General features: G+C 43.3%; 1 protein-coding gene across 2 annotated transcripts; it reads left to right on the top strand.

The window, feature by feature from the left end:
* Window positions 1-606: 606 nt before the first annotated feature.
* On the top strand, window positions 607-21,375 carry CNIH4 (cornichon family member 4). 2 transcript variants are annotated; one of them, XM_017869942.1, is made up of 5 exons: window positions 607-783; window positions 4,325-4,393; window positions 10,115-10,227; window positions 16,273-16,413; window positions 21,177-21,375. In XM_017869942.1, the coding sequence occupies exons 1-5, from the start codon at window positions 715-717 to the stop codon at window positions 21,202-21,204; spliced, it is 420 nt and encodes a 139-aa protein (XP_017725431.1). In that variant the 5' UTR covers window positions 607-714; the 3' UTR covers window positions 21,205-21,375. The 2 variants fall into 2 exon arrangements, with proteins under 2 accessions (XP_017725431.1, XP_017725432.1); XM_017869943.1 differs by lacking the exon at window positions 21,177-21,375 and having other exon boundaries at window positions 621-783; window positions 16,320-16,413.
* Window positions 21,376-22,963: the final 1,588 nt, after the last annotated feature.

The following is a 22,963-nucleotide window of genomic DNA, read 5'->3' as shown; positions in this document are numbered from 1 at the left end:
AGCACTGTGGACTGAGGCAGGCAGATCACTTAAGCCCAGGAGTTCGAGACCAGCCTGGCCAACATGGCAAAAACCCCATCTCTATTAAAAATACAAAAAATGAGCCAGGCATGGCGTTATGTTACTGTAATCCCAGGTACTCAGGAGGCCGAGGTGGGAGGATCACCTGAGGCCAGGAGGTAGAGGCTGCAGTGAACTGTGACCACACCACTGTGCTCCAGCCTGGGCGACAGAGTGAGACCCTGTCTCAAAAAATAAAATAAAATAAGAAATAATAAAATAAAATTAGCTGGACATGTCGGGAGGCTGAGGTGGGAGGATTGCTTGAGCCCAGGAATTCAAGGTTGTAGTGAGCTCTATCATGCTGCTGCACTCCAGCCTGGATGACAGAGCGAGACCCCAGCTCTTTAAAAGAAAAGGGTTGAGTAAATACTTGTTGACTAATTGCTTGTCACCATTTCTGGAAATAATCGGATTTATGATAGAGGCCCTGCCCACCTCTTTGATATGGACTTGTACTAATGAACTACAATTCCCAGCATGCGTCAGAATTAGCGCCATAGAATTTTTTCCAATATGGCCTACAACTCCCGGCATGCCGCGCTCGGGTTCGCGGACCACACGCCTCAGCCAGCCGGGGCAAGGGCCTATCAGGGGCGAGTCTGGGCATCCGAGCGGGTTTGACGGAAGGAGCGGCGGCGACGGAGGAGGAGGATGGAGGCGGTGGTGTTCGTCTTTTCTCTCCTCGATTGTTGCGCGCTCATCTTCCTCTCGGTCTACTTCGTATCCTTGCCTGAGGCGGGCGGAAGCCTTGCCGGGGGACTGAGGGTGGGCCAGTTGGGCACCCAGGCAGGTGTGTGGGATGAGGGAGGCGTTCGGCGACGGGCGTGCGCTTCTTGGGAGCTGGCCTGGCCGGGGCGGTGGCGCGGGCCCTGGGGCGAGGAGGAGAGGCCGGCTGCCCTACCCAACGGCCCCTGCTGCCCTGCACCCACTTGCCCTGCCTGGGCTGCCGGCCGCCCCTCACCCGGGTCCGCGTGGGCCTCTCCGGGCGCACCCCGGCTCGGCCTGCGCGCCTGCTTTCAGCTCGTCCCCGAGGCGCCCGGACCAGCCCTGCCTGAGCCACATCCGCCCTCGGGAGAGAAGGGTCGCCGTTTTTCTGGAAGAGGCCCCTTGCCGTGCTTTCGTCGGGTACTGGGGGTCCTAAGGGGGGTCGCTTGCGACAGTCGGGTGCCAGGACGAGTGCAGGCGATTTGCCTCCTCCTGTTCCCCCGGCAACACCCCCGGCACCCGCCCCTTCGTTCTGGCGGGTGTTAGTACTTGCAGGGACCTTTCACATCCAGGAGTTGACTCATTCGCCAAATGAGCAAAGTTGCTTCCTTCACTGTGCCGTTTTGTAGTGAGTGTTGGAAAGGAGTTATTTTAGCAACTATCTACAAAGTGATTATTTTGGTTGTCCCCGGTGGTTGCAGATCTGTAAATTCAATAACTACACCTACTGTTATTGCTGAAACACCTCCCAGTCGTTTCTCAGCTTTTAAATTTTTCTGTCGATCCATGTTAAAACAAGTATTTTCTGTAGCTGTTCACGTTGCAATATTCAAACTGTATTTTCCAGAGCAATAAATGGTTGTTGAATTTAGCACTGCGGTAGCCATGTCGGCTACAACTCTTCCCAGCTCTTGACGAAGCATCTAGGCTTAGTTGTTGCCCAATGTTGTATTGCACAATCCAGTTTTAAGTAATTAAATATAAGATAGAAAAAACGTATGAGGAACTTGGCATTTCAGCTTCCTTTCTTGAAAATCACACGTACCCGTTTCTGATCGGATTAAACCATTTGCTAGAGCATGCGGGCTTTAGAGTAGTTCTACAGAGTATATGTTCAGTGCAGCTTCATACTTCATTGTGGACTGGCAGCCTGTTGTAGTGGAAGGGGACAAAATTTGGAAATCAGGTTTCCCGCTCAGCCAGTTCTTTGCTGTGCACATTATTTCCCTAAGCCTCAGTTTTCTGATCTTTAAAATAGGAAATGTTTATTTCCTAGATATGCACAATGAGAATGGTGCTGAGCACCCTAGCACAGTGCCTGCCCCATAGCTCATGTTCAGTAAATATTGCTCTGCCTTTGTGTCCCCACCCTTCCCAATTGAGCAGCAGTTTTTACTTGATGATTTCTAACGACAAGATTTCTGAGTTTTATTAGGTTTGCGGAGCTGATTGAAAGGGCAGCATCACTTGCCTAAGTTTTGATGACCTCTATGCCCCTTTTGTGATATAAGGAACTAGAGCAAGCTTGTCCAATCCACGGCCCGGCATGGGCTGCATGTGGCCCAGGACAGCTTTGAATGTGGCCCAACACAAATTTGTAAACTTTCTTAAAACATTGTGATTCTTTTTTGGTGAATTTTTTTTTTTTTTAAGCTCATCAGCTATCTTTAGTGTTACTGTATTTTATATGTGGCCCAAGGCAATTCTTCTTCAAGTGTGGCCCAGGGGAGCCAAAAGATTGGACACCCCTGAACTAGAGCTTACACTCAGAAATGAAACTGGGTTTTTTTCTTTTTGCAGTTTGGAAAACCAGGCTTGATAATTTGAAATAGCCCTAGTTTACACCAATTTATGCATGTAGAGAAATGGTAGGTGGAATGTTTGACTTAGACATTACATTAAAGTACATTCGGGGGTGTTTTGATGAAGTTCAGCATATTCTGTATTTTAGGATAGTTGCACTAACTTAGTATTAGGGATAGGAGGTGGAAAATGGTCAGGGTAGACTTCATATAGGATATAAGAGTTTTCTTGGACTTTGAACTGTGGACAAAATCTACAGAAAGGGATAGAGGTGAGTATTCCAAATCATACATTGGCAAGAGCAAAGGTGCAGAGACAGGTATGTTCGTGGATTTCTGGGCGATGGTTAACAAATAGACCATCTGGAGCACATGGTTGATTTTGGTGGCAGTAGAAGGCTAAGTTGGAAAGGCAGGATCACATCAGATTTTGGAGAGCCTGAATGTTAAGGGTGGGAGGGAAGTCTTTCACTTTTATCCTGCAGGCAATAGACAGCCATTGAAAATTTTTATTTTCGGTTGTTTATTAGGAAGATGAATTTGCAGAGTGGGTTGGAAACAAGAAAGATTGGAAGATAAACCAACAGGGGATAGGGTTGTCTGGATTTCAAATAGAGTGCTGGTTGTGGGCAGGTGAAAAGGGGGAATATGTGAGTAGTATTTGGAAGAAATGATTGCTAGGACCTACAAATGATTATGATATATGAAACAGAAGGCAGAGATAGCTTTCCATATTTTGATCCTGGGCAGATGATACTTGTGTCAGTAACAGAAATAAAACATATTGGAGGAAAATCAATTTGTGGAGAAAGTGATGAGTTTGACTTTATTTTATTTATTTTATTTTTATGTTTATTTTTGAGACAGAGCCTCACTGTGTCACCCAGACTGGAGTGGAGTGGCACAGTCTTGGCTCACTGCTATCTCTACCTCCTGAGTTCAAACGATTCTCCTGCCTCAGCCTCCCAAGTAGCTGGGACTACAGGCGCCCACCAAATCTGCTGCTCACACTGGAGCGCACTGGTGTGATTATAGTTCAGTGTAACGTGAATCCTGGGCTCTCGGCATTTTGCTGCCTCGCCCTAGCACTACTGCTACTAATAGCTAGCATTACAGGTGCTCTTGCCCGGCTAATTAAAAAAGAAATTTTTTTTTTTATAGAAATGGGGGTGAGGCCAGTGAATCACCTGAAGCCAGGAGTTCGAGACCAGCCTGGCTAACATAGTGAAACCCCGTGTCTACCCAAAATACAAAAAATTAGCTGGGTGTGATGGTGTGCACCTATAATTCCAGCTACTTGGGAGGCTGAGGCACAAGAATTGCTGGAACTCAGGAGGCGGAGGTTGCAGTGCTTTGGAATTACGCCACTGTACTACAGCCTGAGCGACAGAGATGGAGGCTTGCTATGTTGCCTATGCTGATCTTGAACTCCTGCTTCAGGCGATGCCTCAGCTTCCCACAGTGCTGGGATATTTTCCTTTTTTTTTTTAGCCATTGTTTTACCTTTGAGGAACTCAAACTAAATGTTCTGGTTGGGTCAGATTAGATTTGAGCAAAATGGGATTATTTTGTAAAATAATTTGTTGAAGGAGCATGAATGGGAAAATTGAGTTGTCTAATGAGCACACTTTAGGAAACAACTTATTTTTTTCCAAGTCAAATTTAATTCTGCCTTGTAACTGTGATTGCTTTCTGAAACTTAAATACTTAGTTATTATAAAAGAAATATAATAATTCCTTATCTTGATCATCAGATAATTACATTGTCTGATTTAGAATGTGATTACATTAATGCTAGATCATGTTGCTCGAAATTAAACAAGGTAAGACATTTCTTTGCTCATTTTTTGGCATTGAAGCCAGATCATTTTCCATATTTAAGATTATTATAGATAATAGATGTATTTTTGATTTTAGAGTACTTGTTGTCTCTTATTCATTGGAAGCTTGATGGAACTGCTGTGTTTTACAATATTTTAGATCATGAAATTATGCTAGAAGATCTGACTTGAAATTTTGTTTCTTTATATGTTGCTTGTCTGGTTTACATGGATAACATCTTTTTACTCAGAGTAGGGAAATGTTGGTTATGAGGGTAATTTTTTTTGTCTTCTGTGTCAGAACTCCCTCCTCCCACTCATGGAAAAAAGCTCAGGTCTGTCTTTGGTTGAATGAAAGAAGACCTTTCTTGTGTAGTTTACTGAGAAAATATATATATATATTTTAATGTATGACTATATTTATTTTTTGAGAGTCAGGGTTTCTTGCAGTGATGATCAGGCTGTTCTTGAATTCCTAGGCTCAAGTGATCTGCCTCAGCCTCCTGAGTAGCTGGGACTATAGTGCATGCCACCACGCCTGGCTAATTTTTTTTTTTTTTTTGAGACGGAGTCTTGCCGTGTCACCCAGGCCAGAGTACAGTGGTGTGATCTTGGCTCACTGCAACCTCTGCCTCCCAGGTTCAAGTACTTCTCCTGCCTCAGCCTTCCCAAGTAGCTGGGATTACAGGCACCTGCCGCCACACCTGGCTAATTTTTTTTTGTATTTTTTGTAGAGATGGGGTTTCACCATGTTGGCCAGGCAGGTTTCAAACTCCTAACCTCAAGTGATTTGCCTGCCTCAGCCTCCCAAAGTGTTAGGATTATAGGCGTGAGCCAGTGTGCCCAGCCACCTGGCTAATTTTTAAATTTTTTTGTAGACTAGGTCTTGCTATGTGACCTAGACTGGTTTTGAACTTCTGGCCTTAAGCAATCCTGCTGTCTTGGCAAAGTGCTGGGATTACAGGTGTCAGCCACCATGCCTGGCCTAAGCTCCATATTTTAAAAATTTTCATCAATTTTGTTTGATTGTTTGAGGCAGAGTCTCACTCTGTTGCCCAGGCTGGAGTGCAGTGATGTGATCATGGCTTACTGCAGCCTTGACCTCCCAGGCTCAAGAAATCTCCTTCCACCTCAGCATCCCACGTAGCTGGGTTCTACAGGTGTGTGCCATCATACCTGGCTAATTTTTAAAATTTTTTTGTAGAGATGAAGTTTCACTGTGTTGCCCAGGCTGGTCTGAAATTCCTGGGCTCAAGCGATCTGCCCTCTTTGGCCTCCCAAAGTGTTAGGATTACAGGTGTGAGCCACTGTACCCAGCCTCATGTAGCTTCTTGAGATAAGGTAAATGGCAATTAAATTTTGAGGCCTTCCATGTTTGAAAATGTCTTATCTTTTCACTTGATTCATAGTTGTCAGAGTACAGGGTTCTAGGTTGGAAAAGATTTTTCTTTCAGAAATTTAAAGACACCCCTTGGTGGTCTTCTGACTTCCAGTGTTGTTCAAGTTGGGAAGTATCATGCCATTTTTTTTTTTTTTTTGAGACGGAGTCTCGCTCTGTTGCCCAGACTGGAGTGCAGTGGCGCCATCTCGGCTCACTGCAAGCTGCACTTCCCAGGTTCACGCCATTCTCCTGCCTCAGTCTCCTGAGTAACTGGGACTACAGCCACCCGCCACCACGCCCGGCTAATTTTTTTGTATTTTTTAGTGGAGATGGCATTTCACCATGTTAGTCAGGATGGTCTCGATCTCCTGATCTCATGATCCGCCTGCCTTGGGCTCCCAAAGAATTTCTTATCTTTTTAATATGATTCATTGTCTCTCTCTCTCTCTCTGTCTCTCTCTTTACCTGTCCTCTGGGGAAGTTTTAGAATCTTTTCTTTATCCTTGGTGTTTTGAAATTTTACAGTACTGTACTGTAAAAATTCTCTATACTTTTTTTTAATTTTTTTGAGACGGAGTCTTGCTCTGTTGCCCAGGCTGGAGTGCAGTGGTGTGATCTCGGCTCACTGCAAGCTCCGCCTCCCGGGTTCACGCCATTCTCCTGCCTCAGCCTCCTAAGTAGCCGCGACTACAGACGCCCACCACCACGCCCAGCTAATTTCTTGTATTTTTAGTAGAGACGGGGTTTAACTGAATTAGCTAGGATGGTCTCCATCTCCTGACCTGGTGATCCGCCCGCCTCAGCCTCCCAAAGTGCTGGGATTACAGGCATGAGCCCCGGCCCCCAGCTTTTTTTTTTTTTTCCTTTTGAGACGGAGTCTCGCTCTGTCGCCCAGGCTGGATTGCAGGATTGCAGTGGCATGATCTCGGCTCACTGCAAGCTCTGCCTCCCCGGTTCACACCATTCTCCTGCCTCAGCCTCCCAAGTAGCTGGGACTACAGGTGCCTACCACCATGCCTGGCTAATTTTGTTTTTGTATTTTTAGTAGAGACGGGGTTTCACCGTGTTAGCCAGGATGGTCTCGATCTTCTGACCTTGTAATCTGCCCAAAGTGCTTACAGGGATTACAGGCATGAGCCACTGTGCCCGGCCCTCTGTATACTTTTTAAAAGGCCTTTCTCGTTTTGTTTTGGACATCTGATAGGCTCTTTCAATATGGGAAATTTTCTTTTATTTGTTCTTTAATATTTTTTCCCCATCTTTTTTCCCTCCTTCTCTTCCTACAACTTCCAGATCAACTAGACAATTGATCTGGATTGATCTGCCAATTTTTCCTTTTACTTAGTTTTTTCCCTTTGATTTTTTTTTGCTGTTTTAATTTTCCTTGCTTTTTCTTCTGAATTTTCTTTTTTCCTTTTTTTTTGAGATGGAGTTTCACTCTTGTTGTCTAGGCTGGAGTGCAGTGGCGCTATCTTGGCTCACTGCCACCTACATCTCCTGGGTTCAAACGATTCTTGTGCGTCAGCCTCCCAAATAGCTGGGATTACAGGTGTGTGCCACTGTGCTGGCTAATTTTTGTACTTTTAATAGGGACGAAGTCTCGCCATGTTGGCCAGGCTGGTCTTGAACTCCTGACCTCAGGTGATCCGCTCTCCTCTGCGTCCCAAAGTGCTGGGATTGCAGGCATGAGCCACTGCAACCAGCCTTCTTCTGAATTTTCTAACAAATGTAGCATTTATGCTAAAATGAAGATTTTTAAGAGGTTTTTATTCTCTTGGTTCATGTTTGACTCCTAGTTCTCTGAGAATACTGATTATAGTATTTTTCTATTTTTTTATTAAAGATAGGGTCTTTTTCTCTCATTCAGGCTGAAGTACAGTGGCACAATCATATTTCATTGCAGCCTTGAATTTCTAGGCTCAAGCGATCCTCCCGCCTTAGCGTTCCAAGTAGCTGGGACTGCAGATGTGCACTACCATGACGGGGTGATTATAGTATTTTTGAAATTTTATTCTGCTTCTTATGTTGTATCTGTTTCCATCAAGTTATTTTCCTTTCTTTTTTTCCCCCATTCTGTCTTTCATTTTGGAGACTTTCTTCAAATTTCTGTTATAGGACTGCCTATTCATATTTAAGGATAAAGCACTAAAATGCTCATTGAAAACTCTTTGGATGGTCTAGATTTGTTGACTGGTAGACTTCCCTGTCGGGTAATTGTTATCTACCTGGACTTTTGTTGGGGTAGCTGAAATGGCGGTGTTTTGGTAGGTGTGTTTTGAGTCATTTACTTTAGAGAAAAATCCTCCAAGCTCCTTCTTGGAGGATATGAGTCTAGTGCCAATGTGCTGAGAACAAATTCAGGGAAGGGCATATCATTAAGGAGGGAAGAGACAAAAAACAGAGGACTTGGTTGAAAGTCAGTAAACCAAGCATGATAAGGTTAAGTCTTGCTTCCTGAAACATATTTCATGCCAGGTGCAGTGGCTGACACCTGTCCCCAGTACTTTGGGAGGCCAAGGAGGGAGAATCACTTGAGCCCAGGGGTTCGAGACCAGCTCTGGTAACACAGGGAGACTTCCTCTCTACAAAAATAAAACAGGAGAGAAAAAGAAAACATGTTTCAGGTCTGTGTCTGTGTAAAACAAAGATGATTGCAGTTTACAGTCAGAAATCCAGAGACTGAAGGCTATAGCTTTAGGTATCTGATATGGATCAGAGAGTATTAGTATAACATCAGCTGACATTTTATTGAGTGCCTACTTTACATGTGGCTTACATGTTATTTCATCTAACTCTCTACAACAACTTTGTGAGGTAGGTATTATGTGTATTTTACAGATGAAAACATTGTGGCTTAGAGAGGGTAACTTTTCCAAAGATTGCGCAGCTAATAAATAGGACATAGCATGAGTTCCATTCCAGGTTTGTTTGACTTTGTAGCTCATAGTTGTAAGAATTAGGCAATCAGCTAGAACTTTCCAATATGTAATAGCATTTTAAAAAGTATAGCCAGCCGGATGCGGTGGCTCATGCCTGTAATCCCAGCACTTTGGGAGGCTGAGGCGAGTGGATCACGAGGTCGAGGGATTGAGACCATCTTGGCCAACATGGTGAAACCCCGTCTCTACTAAAAAGTAAAAAAATTACCTGGCATAGTGGCGGGCTCCTGTAGTCCCAGCTACTGGGGCTGAGGCAGGAGAATCGCTTGAACCTGGGAGGCGGAGGTTTCAGTGAGCTGAGATCGTGCTCCTGCACTCCAGCCTGGCGACAGAGTGAGACTTCGTCTCAAAAAAAAAATATATATATATATGTGTGTGTGTGTATATATATATATGTGTATACATATATAACCAAGTTGATTGCAAATTAGGTTTATGGCCCAGAAAAATCTCTACTTCTTTATTTACCAATTTTTTTTTTTTTTTTTAACCAAATATTACCTTTATTTACCAAGTATTCTTTATTTACCAAAAAATTATCCAAAATCTAAATGCAAGAGATCTGAGGTCATTGTGCCTGGGCTTATACTATATTGCTCTGCCACTGTTTAGCTGTGTAACCTTAGGCAATTTACCTAACCACTCTGAGTTTTATTTTCCTCATTTCTGAAAGTGAGGCATGCTAGTTTCTTTCATTAAGTGTTAACTTCCACTGAAAGAAGTTAACTTTAATTAAAAATCTGTACTCATAGGAAGGGAAGGCTGTTGGTGAATTGAGAACCCTGCCACAAAAGTTGTTGATGCATGAGAACTAGAACATTACAAGTCAACAAAGAGTATAGGGAAGGGCATGGAGCTCTGTAAAGCCAATAGGCCAGGATTCTGGCATGCTGGTTCATTATCGTATTTGGTCAACTTTGAGCTTTAATTGTAAGCTTTTACGGTTTTTTTTTTTCTTTTTCTCTGAATATGAAATGGTTTCCTTGGGATTCAGGAGATTGGAAAATGTTTAAGGTTGCTATTCTGACTTGAAAGGCAACATGTGTATGGATATCAACCATCCCAAATTAGAGCTAGGGGTTTTGGCATAGATATTAGAATGGGAAGTAAACAATACTTTTTCTCTAGTTCTCATTCAAACCTGCTTAATGAATGAACCTAAGCCTTTGCTTAGGATAAAAAGTAATTGAAATTTAAGTGCTTTATTTTTAAGCTGTGCCCTGATGTATTTGCATAGGATACAAAGTTATAGCAGTATGCAAATCTGGGACATGTGAGTCTAAAAATAATCTTGAAATAGTAGCTTGTAAATTCTCTGTATGTTCATTGATCTAGTTTCAAATAACATTGTATAGTCAGGAAGGACATAGCAGTGAGATGTAATACTGTGTTCTTCTATTGCAGTGGGTAATTCCAGAATTGATTGGCCATACCATTGTCACTGTATTAATGCTCATTTCATTGCACTGGTTCATCTTCCTTCTCAACTTACCTGTTGCCACTTGGAATATATATCGGTGAGTACAGTTTTAGTTTGGTGTCAAGGCAGTTAAAAAAATTTTTAAAAAGATGTTTTTTTTTTCAACACAGGATCTTACTCTATTACCCAGGCTGGAGTGCAGTGGCGCGATCTCAGCTCACTGCAATTTCTGCCTCCTCAGTTCAAGCAATTCTCCTACTTCAGCCTCCTGAATAACTGGGGCTACAGGCGTGCATCATCACGCCTGGCTAATTTTTGTATTTTTACTAGAGACAGGGTTTAACCATGTTGGCCAGGCTGGTCTTAAACTCCTGACCTAAGTGATCCTCCTGCCTCAGCTTCCCAAAGTGCTGAGATTATTTATAGGTGTGTCCCATAAAAAGGTATTTAATAGCTTTTTTGTTGTTGTTGTTGGAGATGGAGTCTCACTCTGTCACCCAGGCTGGAGTGCAGTGGCTTGATTTCAGCTCACTACAACCTCTGCCTCCCAGGTTCAAGCCATTCTTCTGCCTCAGCCTCCTGAGTAGCTAGGATTCAGGTGCCTGCCACAATGCCTGGCTAATTTTTGTATTTTTAGTAGTCAGGGTTTCACTGTGTTGGTCAGGCTGGTGTCAAACGCCTGACTTCAAGTGATCCTCCCACCTCGGCCTCCCAAAGTGCTGGGATTAACAGGCGTGAGTCACAGTGCTGGGCTGGAAGTACATTTAAATGCTGCAAATTAGGGCTGGGCTCAGTGGCTTATGCCTGTAATCCCATCACTTTGGGAGGCTGAGGCGGGCAGATCACGAGGTCAGGAGATTGAGACCATCCTGGCAAACACGGTGAAACCCCATCTCTACTAAAAATACAAAAAAAAATTAACTGGGTGTGGTGGCGTGCCCCTGTAGTCCCAGCTACTTGGGATGTTGAGGCAGGAGAATAGCATGAACCCGGGAGGCGGAGCTTGAAGTGAGCTGAGATCATGCCACTGCAACCAGCCTGGGTGACAGAGCAAGACTCTGTCTCAAAAAAAAAAAAAAAAAAAAAAAAAAGAAAAGAAAAGCTGCAAATTAGGTAACTAATCAAAATTTTTGACTTAATAAATTTAGGAAGTTTGTTCAAAGTGAGCTCAACGGAAACCCTGACTGTGTATAATTTTATAGTTGGGCTGTTATACGTAGCATACTTTCTTGTGAAGACCGCTGGGATAATCTTGACAAGCCTGCAATTGTTACATTAGTGGGTTGCTGCTTTACTACATTTTAGGTTTTATTTATTTTATTTATGTCTAGTTTTTTGGGACAGAACCATTCATTGGCTGATTTTTAAGTATGATGTTGTAAAGTGCAGTTAGAATAAAAAGAACATAGGAAAAAATAAAGTAGGGTTTGGAGGAAGATGGGATGCATATGAAAAGATAATGGCAGCAGTAGAGATGAGGGAAGGAGTGGATATGGGGGAATGATTTTATAAAGGTCATGAAACTAGAATCTGAGTGAGGGAAAAGCTTTAAAGTATCTGTCTCTTTTATAGAGGGTGGGTATCCTGGGGTAGAATTTTTTGTTTTCTTTTTCTTTTTTTAATATACTGAACATGGGTTCTGAATTTTTTTTTTTTTTTTAAGAGATGAAGTCTTGCTGTGTTGCTCAGGCTGGAATGCAATGGCTGTTCACAGGCGTGATATAGTGCACTACAGCCTTGAACTCCTGGGCTGAAGCGATCTTCCCACCTCAGCCTCCTGAGTAGTTGGGACTACAGGTGCACACCACTGCGCCTGGCCTCTTTCAAGCTTAATAGTACTCTCCCATGATCAGTTCCATAGACCAACGCCCTCAAGTGAGCTCTGAGCTGGGAACACAGATTACTTGCACTTCTGCTGAGGGCTAGTCCCAGGCAGACTTTTAGCACAGCTAAGTCTCCCTGTAGTTTCACTAAGTGAAACATAACTTTGGGAGTGAGAATGGGAACTTGAACCTTTGAGAATGTGGATCTTAATGTTATACCAGACCATAATGTTATACCAGACCATACTGTCAGTCATCTCTACTAGAAATGAAAACCTGCTAGAAGAGCCAGCTTTGGCATGGCTTCTTTGTAGATAGTGGTAAAAGGCTCTATGAAGTCAAGTCCAAAGATTCTTTTTTTAGGCTGGGCATGGTGGCCCACGCCTATAATCCCAGCACTTTAAGAGCCTGAGGTGGGTGGATCACCTGAGGTCAGGAGTTCGAGACCAGCCTGGCTAACATGGCGAAACCGCATCTCTACTAAAAATACAAAAATTAGCCAGGCGTGGTGGCATGTGCTTGTAGTCCCAGCTACTTGGGGGGCCACGGCAGGAGAACTGCTTGAACCTGGGAGGCGGAGGTTGCAGTGAGCCGAGATTGCACCACTGCACTCCAGCCTGGGCAACAGAGTGAGATCCAGTCTCAAAAAAAAAAACAATAAAAAACATAAAAAAACAATAAAAAAAAACAAAAACAAAAAACAAACAAACAAAAAACCACTGAAGATTCTTTTTTTGATATAATTATAAAGACAAAGATCATGTATATTTATTGCCCTGGTAACTGCAGTGACAGGTTGGCTGTCTGCTGGTCACAAGTTTACCTCCTATTTAAAAAGGTTTAAAAAATCAACAGATTGATTATTTGCTATTTTCAGACCACTACTTTATGCTGTTGGAGATAAAGTACAGTAGTCCACAGGACAAAGAGGCAAAATACCTAGGAAGTGGAATCACTTGAGTCATATAGTAACTCTGTATTTACCCTTTTTTATTTTTTTTTATTTTTTTTTATTTTGAGGCGGAGTCTCGCTCTGTTGCCCGGGCTGGAGTGCAGTGGCCAGATCTCAGCTCACTGCAAGCTCCGCCTCCCGGGTTTACGCCATTCTCCTGCCTCAGCCTCCTGAGTAGCTGGGACTACAGGCGCACGCCACCTCGCCCGGCTAGTTTTGTATTTTAGTAGAGACGGGGTTTCACCCTGTTAGCCAGGATGGTCACGATCTCCTGACCTCGTGATCCACCCGTCTCGGCCTCCCAAAGTGCTGGGATTACAGGCTTGAGCCACCACGCTCCGCCTATTTACCCTTTTGAAGAACAGCCTGAGTGTTTTCAGAAGCAGCTGCACTTTTTTTTTTTTTTTTTTTTTGAGACAAAGTCTTACTCTATTGCCCAGAGCTGGAGTGTCAGTGGCGTGTATCTTGGCTTACTATACAGCCTCAACCTCCTGGGTTCAAGCGATCCCTCCCACCTCAACACCAAATGTGTTTGGGATTACAGGCGTGAAGCCACTGTGACCAGCCCACACTGCACTATTTGACCATTCCCCACAAACTGTGTATTGGGGTTTCTCATTTTCTCTATAATCCTTGCAACACTTTTTTATTGTGTGTGGTCTTTTTTTTTTTTTTTGGGATGGATATAAAAAAATAAAAAACTGGCGGGCGCGGTGGCTCACAGCCTGGTATCCCACACTTTGGGAGACCGAGAGGGCGGATCACGAGGTCGGAGATCGAGACATCTGGCTTACGGTGAAACCGTTTCACTAATACAAAAAACTAGCGGCGAACGGTGGCGGGCGCCTGTAGTCCCAGCTACTCGGAGGCTGAGGCAGGAGAATGGCGTAACCGGGAGGCGGAGCTTGCAGTGAGCTGAGAACCCGCCAACTGCACTCCAGCCCGGGGAAGAGCGAGATCCGTCTCAAAAAAAAAACAAAATAAAAAATAAAAATAAAACTGTATTTGATATTTTTTTCCTGCCCTAGTAGGCGATAACAGCTTGTGGAGTTCCACTGCCTGTTGTGTAAGCATTAATAATGTTGCCTCCAGCGACCATCCCACTCGTGGTCTTTGGGGAATCATACCACTAGCGCAAGCTCTCAGCAACTTTTATCCAAATTGTGCTGATCTGTCTTGCGGCCAATAAAGTAATTTAGGTGTGCGATGCCTCCATTCTCCAGCTGCTAAACTGGTCTGTTATGGTAAAGTTTTCATCAGTCTTCTAGTTATTAAACACACTGGAAGTAAGAATTAATTTAATATGAAAGATTGGCTATCAGACACTGGAAACCTTATATAGTCCTATTTTAAATTATTCCTGTGTGTTTTAGAGGTGAGCGCAGTGGCTCACTCCTGTAATCCCAGCACTTTGGGAGGCCGAGGTGGAAGGATCACCTGAGGTCAGGAGTTCAGGACCATCTTGGCCAACATGGGGAGACCCCATCTCTACTAAAAATACAAAAATTAGCCAGGTGTGGTGGTGTTGGGCACCTGTAATCCCAGCTACTCAGGAGGCTGAGGCAGGAGAGTTGCTTGAATCCAGGAGGAGGAGGTTGCGGTGAGCCGAGATCATGCCACTGCACTCCAGCCTGGGCAATAGAGTGAGATTATGTCTAAAAATAATAATAATAATAATAAACTGAAAAAAGTATAATTGGATTGTTTGTAACACAAAGGATAAATGCTTGAGGTAATGGATACCCCATTTACCCTAATGTGATTTTTTTTTTTATTTTGAGACGGGGTTTCGCTCTTGTTGCCCATGCTGGAGTGTGATGCTGCAATCTTGGCTTATTGCAACCTCTGCCTTCCCGGTTCAAGCAATTCTCCTGCCTCAGTCTCCTGAGTAGCTGGGATTACAGGCATGTGCCACCATGCCTGGCTAATTTTGTATTTTTAGTAGAGATGGGATTTCTCCATATTGGTCAGGCTGGTCTCGAACTCTCAACTTCAGGCGATCCTCCCGCCTTGGCCTCCCAAAGTGCTGGGATTACAGGCATGAGCCACTGTGCCTGGCCTTACCCTGATGGTATTATTACACGTTGCATATCTGTATCAAAATATCTCATATAACCCATAAATATATGTACCTACTATGTACCCACAAAATTAAAATAAAACAAAAATCTAAAAAGGAAAAAAAAAGGAGACAGCTAAGTAAGTGGTGGTAGGAAGAAAGACTGGACAAGGGTTTGATGGACTGGCTTTGAAAGATGGAGATAGAAGTCCCAGTTGGGTAAGAGGAAGTTTTTAAGGACCACCAAGAAAATGGTGACACTCTAATTAGATAACCTAGAAATTAGACAAGGATGAGATGTTATCTGGTTATTCAAATGAAAATACCTTCTATTCAGCTTTAGTTGGGCTACTGGGGTTTTAAGGAGAATTTCAGATTTGTGGAACTCAGAGTATCCTTTGCATTTCAAAGAAGTGATAATTGAGAAGCTGTGTGACAAGTGAGATATCTAAGCTTATACTAGAAGAAGCTTAGACGTGAAAGCAGGAAGAATTCATGGACAGTGCTAGGTTAGGACATACATGTTACATAGATGACACAGTCTGGATGTTGAAGCCCAGACACTTAAACTGATTGATCCTCTCAAAATAACCTAACTTCCTTAATTTCCCTATTTCCATAATGAAGTTTCTAAGAACTTAATAAAATTGGTTTGGGTTTGGAGCCTCCTTTAACCTTTGTCTAATGGAAAAGGGCTGTAGATATGACTGGTATGGTAGTTTTCTACAGATGAGTAAAAGGGTTTCAGTGCATAAAATACCTTTGTCTGGAATGTTACTGTATTTATTTTAGAGGGCAGAAAATTAGCAGTATTGTAACTTTCAAAAGGAAACTAAGTGGCAGCCCATGACATTATCATACTACTCTGTCCATATGTGGTATGAATGTAAGGTTGCTATGATTGGCTCACTTTTTTTTTTTAGATGGAGTTTTGCTCTGTCACCCAGGCTGGGGCTCAGTGGTGCAATCTTGGCTCACTGCAACCTCTGCCTTCCAGGTTCAGGTGATTCTCCTGCCTCAGCTTCTCCAATAGCTGGGATTTCAGGTGCCCACCACCATGCCCAGCTAATTTTTGTATTTTTAGTAGAGGCAGGGTTTCACCATGTTGGCCAGGCTGGTCTTGAACTTCTGAGCTCAAGTGATCCACCTGCCTTGGCCTCCCAAATTGCTGGGATTACAGGCATGAGCCACAGTACCGGGCCTGACTGGTTCACTTTTAAAAGTCGATTATTATTGGCTACTTATATTTGAATACTTATGCCTATGATTTGATTTTCCTTCTAATGTGTGTGTCCTTTAATTTATCAGATACATTATGGTGCCGAGTGGTAATATGGGAGTGTTTGATCCAACAGAAATACACAATCGAGGGCAGCTGAAGTCACACATGAAGGAAGCCATGATCAAGCTTGGATTCCACTTGCTCTGCTTCTTCATGTATCTTTATAGGTGAGTTTAAAATCCTAGTATTTTCCTAGATGCCATATTTGTTTTTGAAGGGTGAGATATTGCTATACTATAGGATTGTGCATTGACATGGTGGAACTTTTGGGGATTATGTAAATTCCTTGTGGCTGTGTAGATTATTTATGTATGTCATTGAATCAGCTTTCTGTCTGAACTACAGATCTGCCCTGTAGCATCTTAGTTATGCCTTAGCTGTTGAGGCTATCAATATGCTTAAAACCAGCCACGGTGGCTCATGCCTGTAATCCCAGCACTTTGGGAGGCCCAGGTGGGCAGATCACCTGAGGTCAGGAGTTCGAGACCAGCCTGACCAACATGGAGAAGCCTGTCTCTACTAAAAATACAAAATTAGCTGGGCGTTGTGGCGGGTGCCTGTAATCCCAGCTACCCGGGAGACTGAGGCAGGAGACTCAGTTCAACCTGGGAAGCAAAGGTTGTGGTGAGCCGAGAATGCATCATTGCACTCCAACCTAGGCAACAAGAGTGAAACTCCATCTCAAAAAAAAACTGTCTTTGATATTTTTTTCCTGCCCTAGTAGGATACAGCTGTGGAGTTCCACTGCCTGTTATAAACATTAATATATGTGCCTCAGCGACCATCCCACTCGTGGTCTTTGGGGAATCATACCACTAGCAGCAGCTCTCAGCAACTTTTATCCAAATTGTGCTGATCTGTCTTGGCAATAAGTAATTTAGGTGTGATGCTCATTCTCCAGCATGCTAAATGGTCTGTTATGGTAAAGTTTTATCAGTCTTCTAGTGATAACACACTGGAAGTAAGAATTAATATGAAAGATTGGCTGTCTATAGTCCTGTTTTAAATTATTCCTGTATGTTTTAGAGGTGAACATGCCACCTTTTCCTTTATCCATCATAGATGCCTAGAATAGAGCAAAGGAGAAACAAAATTCCTGTGTATATGATTTGATTAAACCTTTGAAAAGCTAGAAGTCAGGCTTAACCTTTGTATCAAAGCTTTAATTAGATCATTTTATTTTCCCCTTGGTAGAGTTTAATTTTCACATAGGCATAAGGACTATTAGGAAAAACTTAATGTTGAAGTAAACTTCTACCACTCAGAAAATTCTTGATTAGAAACTGCATAGAGATAGCAATTTTTTTGTTTGTTTTCTTTGTTTTGTTTTGTTTTTCAAGACAGAGTCTCACTGTGTCACGCGGGCTGGAGTGCAGTGGCACAATCTCAGCTCACTGCAACCTCTGCCCCCCAGGTTCAAGCGATTCTCCTGCCTCAGCCTCCCAAGTAGCTGGGACTACAGATATGTGCCACCATACTGGGCTAATTTTGTGTGTGTGTGTGTGTTTTTAGTAGAGACGGGGTTTCAGGACATGAGCCACCATGCCCGGCTGAGATAGCAGTTTTTAAAAATTGCTATTTTGTCTGAAATAGTTTAGAAGTCAGAACCATTTTAGCCTCTTCCTGACAAAGCAGGCTTCCTAAAATCCCTTCACTGTGCTAAATCCACCCATTAGTGGATTAGATTAAAATTGGAGTTTAGATAGTTTTCTTTTCACCATTCATCTTATTTGCTTTTCTGTATTTTAAAAACTAGATCAGAAAAAGCACACTGGTATCAGTTTCTGGTTCTCATACCCTGCCTCATTACTAATATGCTTAGTTTTTAATCCAAGTATCAAAGATGATGAATAAGGAGCAAAAAAAGTTGATGAGAACATAATGAGGCACCTGTTCTTGTTTTTAATACTTTTGTATCTTTACTATCATGTATGTTCTCTTATATTTGTTTCTGAAGAGACAAACACAAGCTGGAATTGGCTTAGCTAAGGTTATCCTTTCTTCATCCTCCCCACCCCTGCGGTTTCATGCTGTTGGAAAGTAAACTAGAAAAGGCATCCCCTGGGGGCGGTTCTGAGCCCATGTAGTCATACTTTGGGGAGGAAATTTAGGCTTGGAGAGCAGTATCTTGCTTCGTAGACTCAAAAGTCTTAGGATTTAAAAATGTACATGCATTTCTGAACTCTTAGTCATTGAATTTAAAGTAGTGGAGAGTTGGACTGGAGAAATTAAGATGTAATTTTGGGGCAGGTTTAAGATATTGTTCTTTATAACTAAATAAAAGATAGGCAACTCATGTAACTGGTTTGCCTGGGCAGGTGTGTACTTCACTGGCTGTACCGTTTTTTTTTTTTTTTTTTTTGAGACGAGTCTCGCTGTGTCGCCCAGGCTGGAGTGTAGTGGCCGGATCTCAGCTCACTGCAAGCTCCGCCTCCCGGGTTTACGCCATTCTCCTGCCTCAGCCTCCCGTGTAGCTGGGACTACAGGCGCCCGCCACCTCCCCGGCTAGTTTTTTTTTTTGTATTTTACTAGAGACGGGGTTTCACCATGTTCGCCAGGATGGTCTCGATCTCCTGACCTCGTGATCCGCCCGTCTCGGCCTCCCAAAGTGCTGGGATTACAGGCTTGAGCCACCGCGCCTGGCCTTTCTTTTCTCTTTTCCCTTCCTTTCCTTTCCCTATCAGCCTGTTATTTTCAGCCACAATGCTATTACCTTACCCTTTGGTGTTACATATAGTTCAGAGGGTCAGAAGGTATCCTTGTAGCACTTTTCTCTTGGTTTTTGGTTGCTGTTTTTAAACAGTGGTTTTGCTATTCATACCAAGTCATTAGCTTTTGATTGCAGAGATTTTATGCTACTTGTCTTTGTATCTAACACGTAGTACCACACTTTGCCTAATTCCTTGCACCTAGTTGACATTTCAGGGCTTGTTGAATGCAATTAAAGTTTTGAAAAAATGCTCATCTTCTTTAGAGAATAGGGGAATCCATGCTTTTGGTTTTTTGATTGGGTGCTAGCCTAGTGGAATGTGGGCTCTATCACTTACATTATGGCCTGGGGCAAGTTTCTTTTCTTTCTTTCTTTTGAGGTGGAGTCTCACACTGTCCCCCAGGCTGGAGTGCAGTGGCACGATCTCAGCTCTCTGTAGCTTCCGCCTCCTGGATTCCAGGGATTCTCCTGCTTCAGCCTCCTGCATAGCTGGGGTTATAGGTGCACTCCACCATGTCCAGCTAATTTTTGTATCTTTAGTAGATCTGGGGTTTCACCATGTTGGTCAGGTGATCCACCTGCCTTGGCCTCCCAAAATGCTAGGATTACAGGTCTGGGCCACCACACCTGGCCTGGGGCAAGTTTCTTAACCTCTCTGAGCCTCAGTTTCTGATCTGAAAGGGGGATATTAATGATATTAATAGTACCTACCTCATCACAGGGCCGGGCGCGGTGGCACACGCCTGTAATCCCAGCACTTTGGGAGGCCAAGGCGGGTAGATCACGAGGTCAGGAGATCGAGACCATCCTGGCTAACACGGTGAAATCCCATCTCTACAAAAAATAAAAAAATTAGACGCAAGTGGTGGCAGGCGCCTGTAGCTCCAGTTACTCAGGAGGCTGAGGCAGGAGAATGGCATGAACCCAGGAGGCGGAGCTTGCAGTGAGCCAAGATCACGTCACTGTACTCCAGCCTGGGTGATGGAGCGAGACTCCATCTCCAAAAAAAAAAAGCTGGGTACAGTGGCTCATGCCTGTAATCCCAGCACTTCGGGAGGCCAAGGCTGGCTGGCGGATCACGAGGTCAGGAGATCAAAACCATCCTGCTGACACGGTGAAACCCCGTCTCTACGAAAAATACAAAAATTAGCTGGAAGCGAGACTCCGTCTCAAAAAAAAAAAAAAAAAATAGTACCTACCTCATCACATTTTGTAACTGAGATAATACATGTGAGAGACTTAGGTTTATGCTGACCCATAGTAAACTCTCAAAAATCTTTTAAAATATTAGCTACTATCGTTAATTTTTACTGTGCATTGAGTACATTTAGTATGGTTGAATTTGGACAATTGTTTATACCATTAGTGATGTAAGGATATTTCTGTGTATTTTAATTTCAGCAGAGCAAGGCTGATCCCAGTATTTCAAAGGAAAGGATGGTTTTGTTATTGTTAACTGTCAGTGTTAGTGGCGTAGCATTTATTAGGTGGCTGCCGTGTGTCAGACATTGTGTACAGCATTGCAAGTGACACAAAGGAGCAGCACAGAATCCCTACAGTAAAAGCTTGGAGCTTGGTCATTGCAGGCTCAGGTGCTAGTGGAACATGAAAGTTGTGATGCTTGGGCCCTGCTCTCATCTCAGAGTTGCTCACAGTCCAGTGGTAGAGGCAACATGTAAGCCATAGCAGCAGGAAGAAGAGCTGTGGAAGGAGGCTGTGCAGCTGCCCTGGGCTGAGAGGCTAGCTTCCCCAGCGAGGTGCCCTAGAGCCGGTCACAAAACCTGAGTAAGAAGTTACTGCTTTGATGGAGTATTGGGATGGGGAGAAGAGGTTCCAGGCGTTGGCATAGAACAGTATGTATCTGGCTAGAGAATTTAGAGGGTTTTTTTCTGGACATAGGTGTTTTTTTTTGTTTGTTTTTTATTTTTTTAACTGACTGAGCTAGGTTTTTGTTTGTTGTTTGTTTGTTTTTTTAAACTATAGCCTAACATAGGTTTTAAGTTATACTTCTCCCAACTCCCCACCCCCAGTCACTCTTTTTTAGTGAAAAAGTTTGGACATGAAAGATCCTGATATATTCTTTCCTTTGGGTATGAATGATTGTCTTTTACTCAAATGATTGTTCCTTCATGGACCTTAGGGATGCAAGTCTGGACCAACCAGGCTCTGGAGGAACATTCCTGTGAAAACATTAGTAACATTAATTTCTTCTTTCCACAGTATGATCTTAGCTTTGATAAATGACTGAAGCTGGAGAAGCCGTGGTTGAAGTCAGCCTACACTACAGTGCACAGTTGAGGAGCCAGAGACTTCTTAAATCATCCTTAGAACCGTGACCATAGCAGTATATATTTTCCTCTTTGAACAAAAAACTATTTTTGCTGTATTTTTACCATATAAAGTATTTAAAAAACATGAATTGAGTTTCTGTAGATTTCTAGTTCTCAACTTTAGCCTGAACACCAACACTTGAAGGTGTTTTTCATCATCTGTATGTCGAAGGTGGTTATTTGTATGTAGGAACAGGACTGCCATCCCAGCTTTGCATGCCAAAGAAATAAAGAACACACTTTAAAGGGCAAACTGAAGAGATGAGCGAGCAAAGAAAGGTGCCCTTCAGGTCTACTGAAAAGTTCAGAGTACAAAGAACACTGTTGATCTGGACAGAAGAAGAAAAATTTAATTACCCTTTTTGCCTGTGTTGTGGCAACTTCATTTAATATGGTTTAAAGATTTATGAGACTGTCAGCTAAAAGTCTTTTCACAAGAATGTCAACAGAAAATGGCATTTCAAAATATATATATTTCTTTGTACAATTTGTGAAACCTTATAAGCCATTTTCCCCAGGTACAATGTAGTTCCTGCTGATAGAAATATTTTGTCAAGAGCTTTCATTTAAAAGCCACTACCTCCATAATCACCCCCAAACCCAGAAAATCCCCACTGGCTGTTGCCAGTCTGGTTTTCGTATTGCAGTTTTTCCAATTGTATTTGATCTCCCTGATAATGTGGTTTTTTTTTTTTTTTTTTTTTTTTGAGACGGAGTCTTGCTCTGTTGACCAGGCTGGAGTGCAGTGGCTGGATCTCAGCTCACTGCAAGCTCCGCCTCCCGGGTTTACGCCATTCTCGTGCCTCAGCCTCCTGAGTAGCTGGGACTACAGGCGCCCACCACCGCGGCCGGCTAGTTTTTTTTGTATTTTTTAGTAGAGACAGGGTTTCACCGTGTTAGCCAGGATGGTCTCGATCTCCCGACCTTGTGATCCGCCCGTCTCGGCCTCCCAAAGTGCCGGGATTACAGGCTTGAGCCACCGCGCCTGGCCAATCTCCCTGATAATGTATGTTAATGGGTTTGGGTAGAAGATGCCAATCAGATTGGAAGCAGGAGTAGTCATTCAGTGTCCGTGAAATTGAGCCTTTTGGTGCGCCACGTGGTGCCAGATTAACCCTTCTATCCTTCTGCACTGACCACGTTGTGAATTGGGAGACCAGATACAAGCCATTTAATGGACAGCAATACACAACCAAACTCTTGTTCCTTGGAGCTATATTGTAAACTCTTGCAGTTGGGAGAGCAGTTTACCTCCTCAGCTATTTGCCAGCTCTTACAGGGTAAAATAAACCTGGCAATTTATCCTCAGTCCTAGTTTGTGCTTTAATGTTGCTATCTTAAGCACCGGCATTTGGGCAAAACATGACTGTTCAGTGGGAGAATCCAAAGGTATTATTCACTCTAGTTGAGATATAATTGGGTAGCTAAACAGGGTGTGTGGTCCCCAAATGATTAAAGATTGCATGTCCCTTTAGTCCTGGACTAGGTCTAGCCTTGGCAGAAGCAAGGGAGCCACTAAGCCAAACTCTCTGTACAGACAGACCATGTTTCAAGGCTGGAAGTACTGCCATGGCAATACACAAAAGTAACGGTGAAATGGTAGGCAAAGTGAACTTGGCTCTGTTGGGCTCTTTGGGGTCACAGAAATTGCTCCTTGTGGTAATCTTGTATTTCTGT

Source organism: Rhinopithecus bieti, unplaced genomic scaffold, assembly GCF_001698545.2.
Source record: "Rhinopithecus bieti isolate Rb0 unplaced genomic scaffold, ASM169854v2 scaffold_1673, whole genome shotgun sequence".
Lineage (NCBI taxonomy): Eukaryota > Metazoa > Chordata > Mammalia > Primates > Cercopithecidae > Rhinopithecus > Rhinopithecus bieti.
Note: the sequence above shows the minus strand (reverse complement) of the source record. Positions and strands in the feature narration are given on the sequence as shown.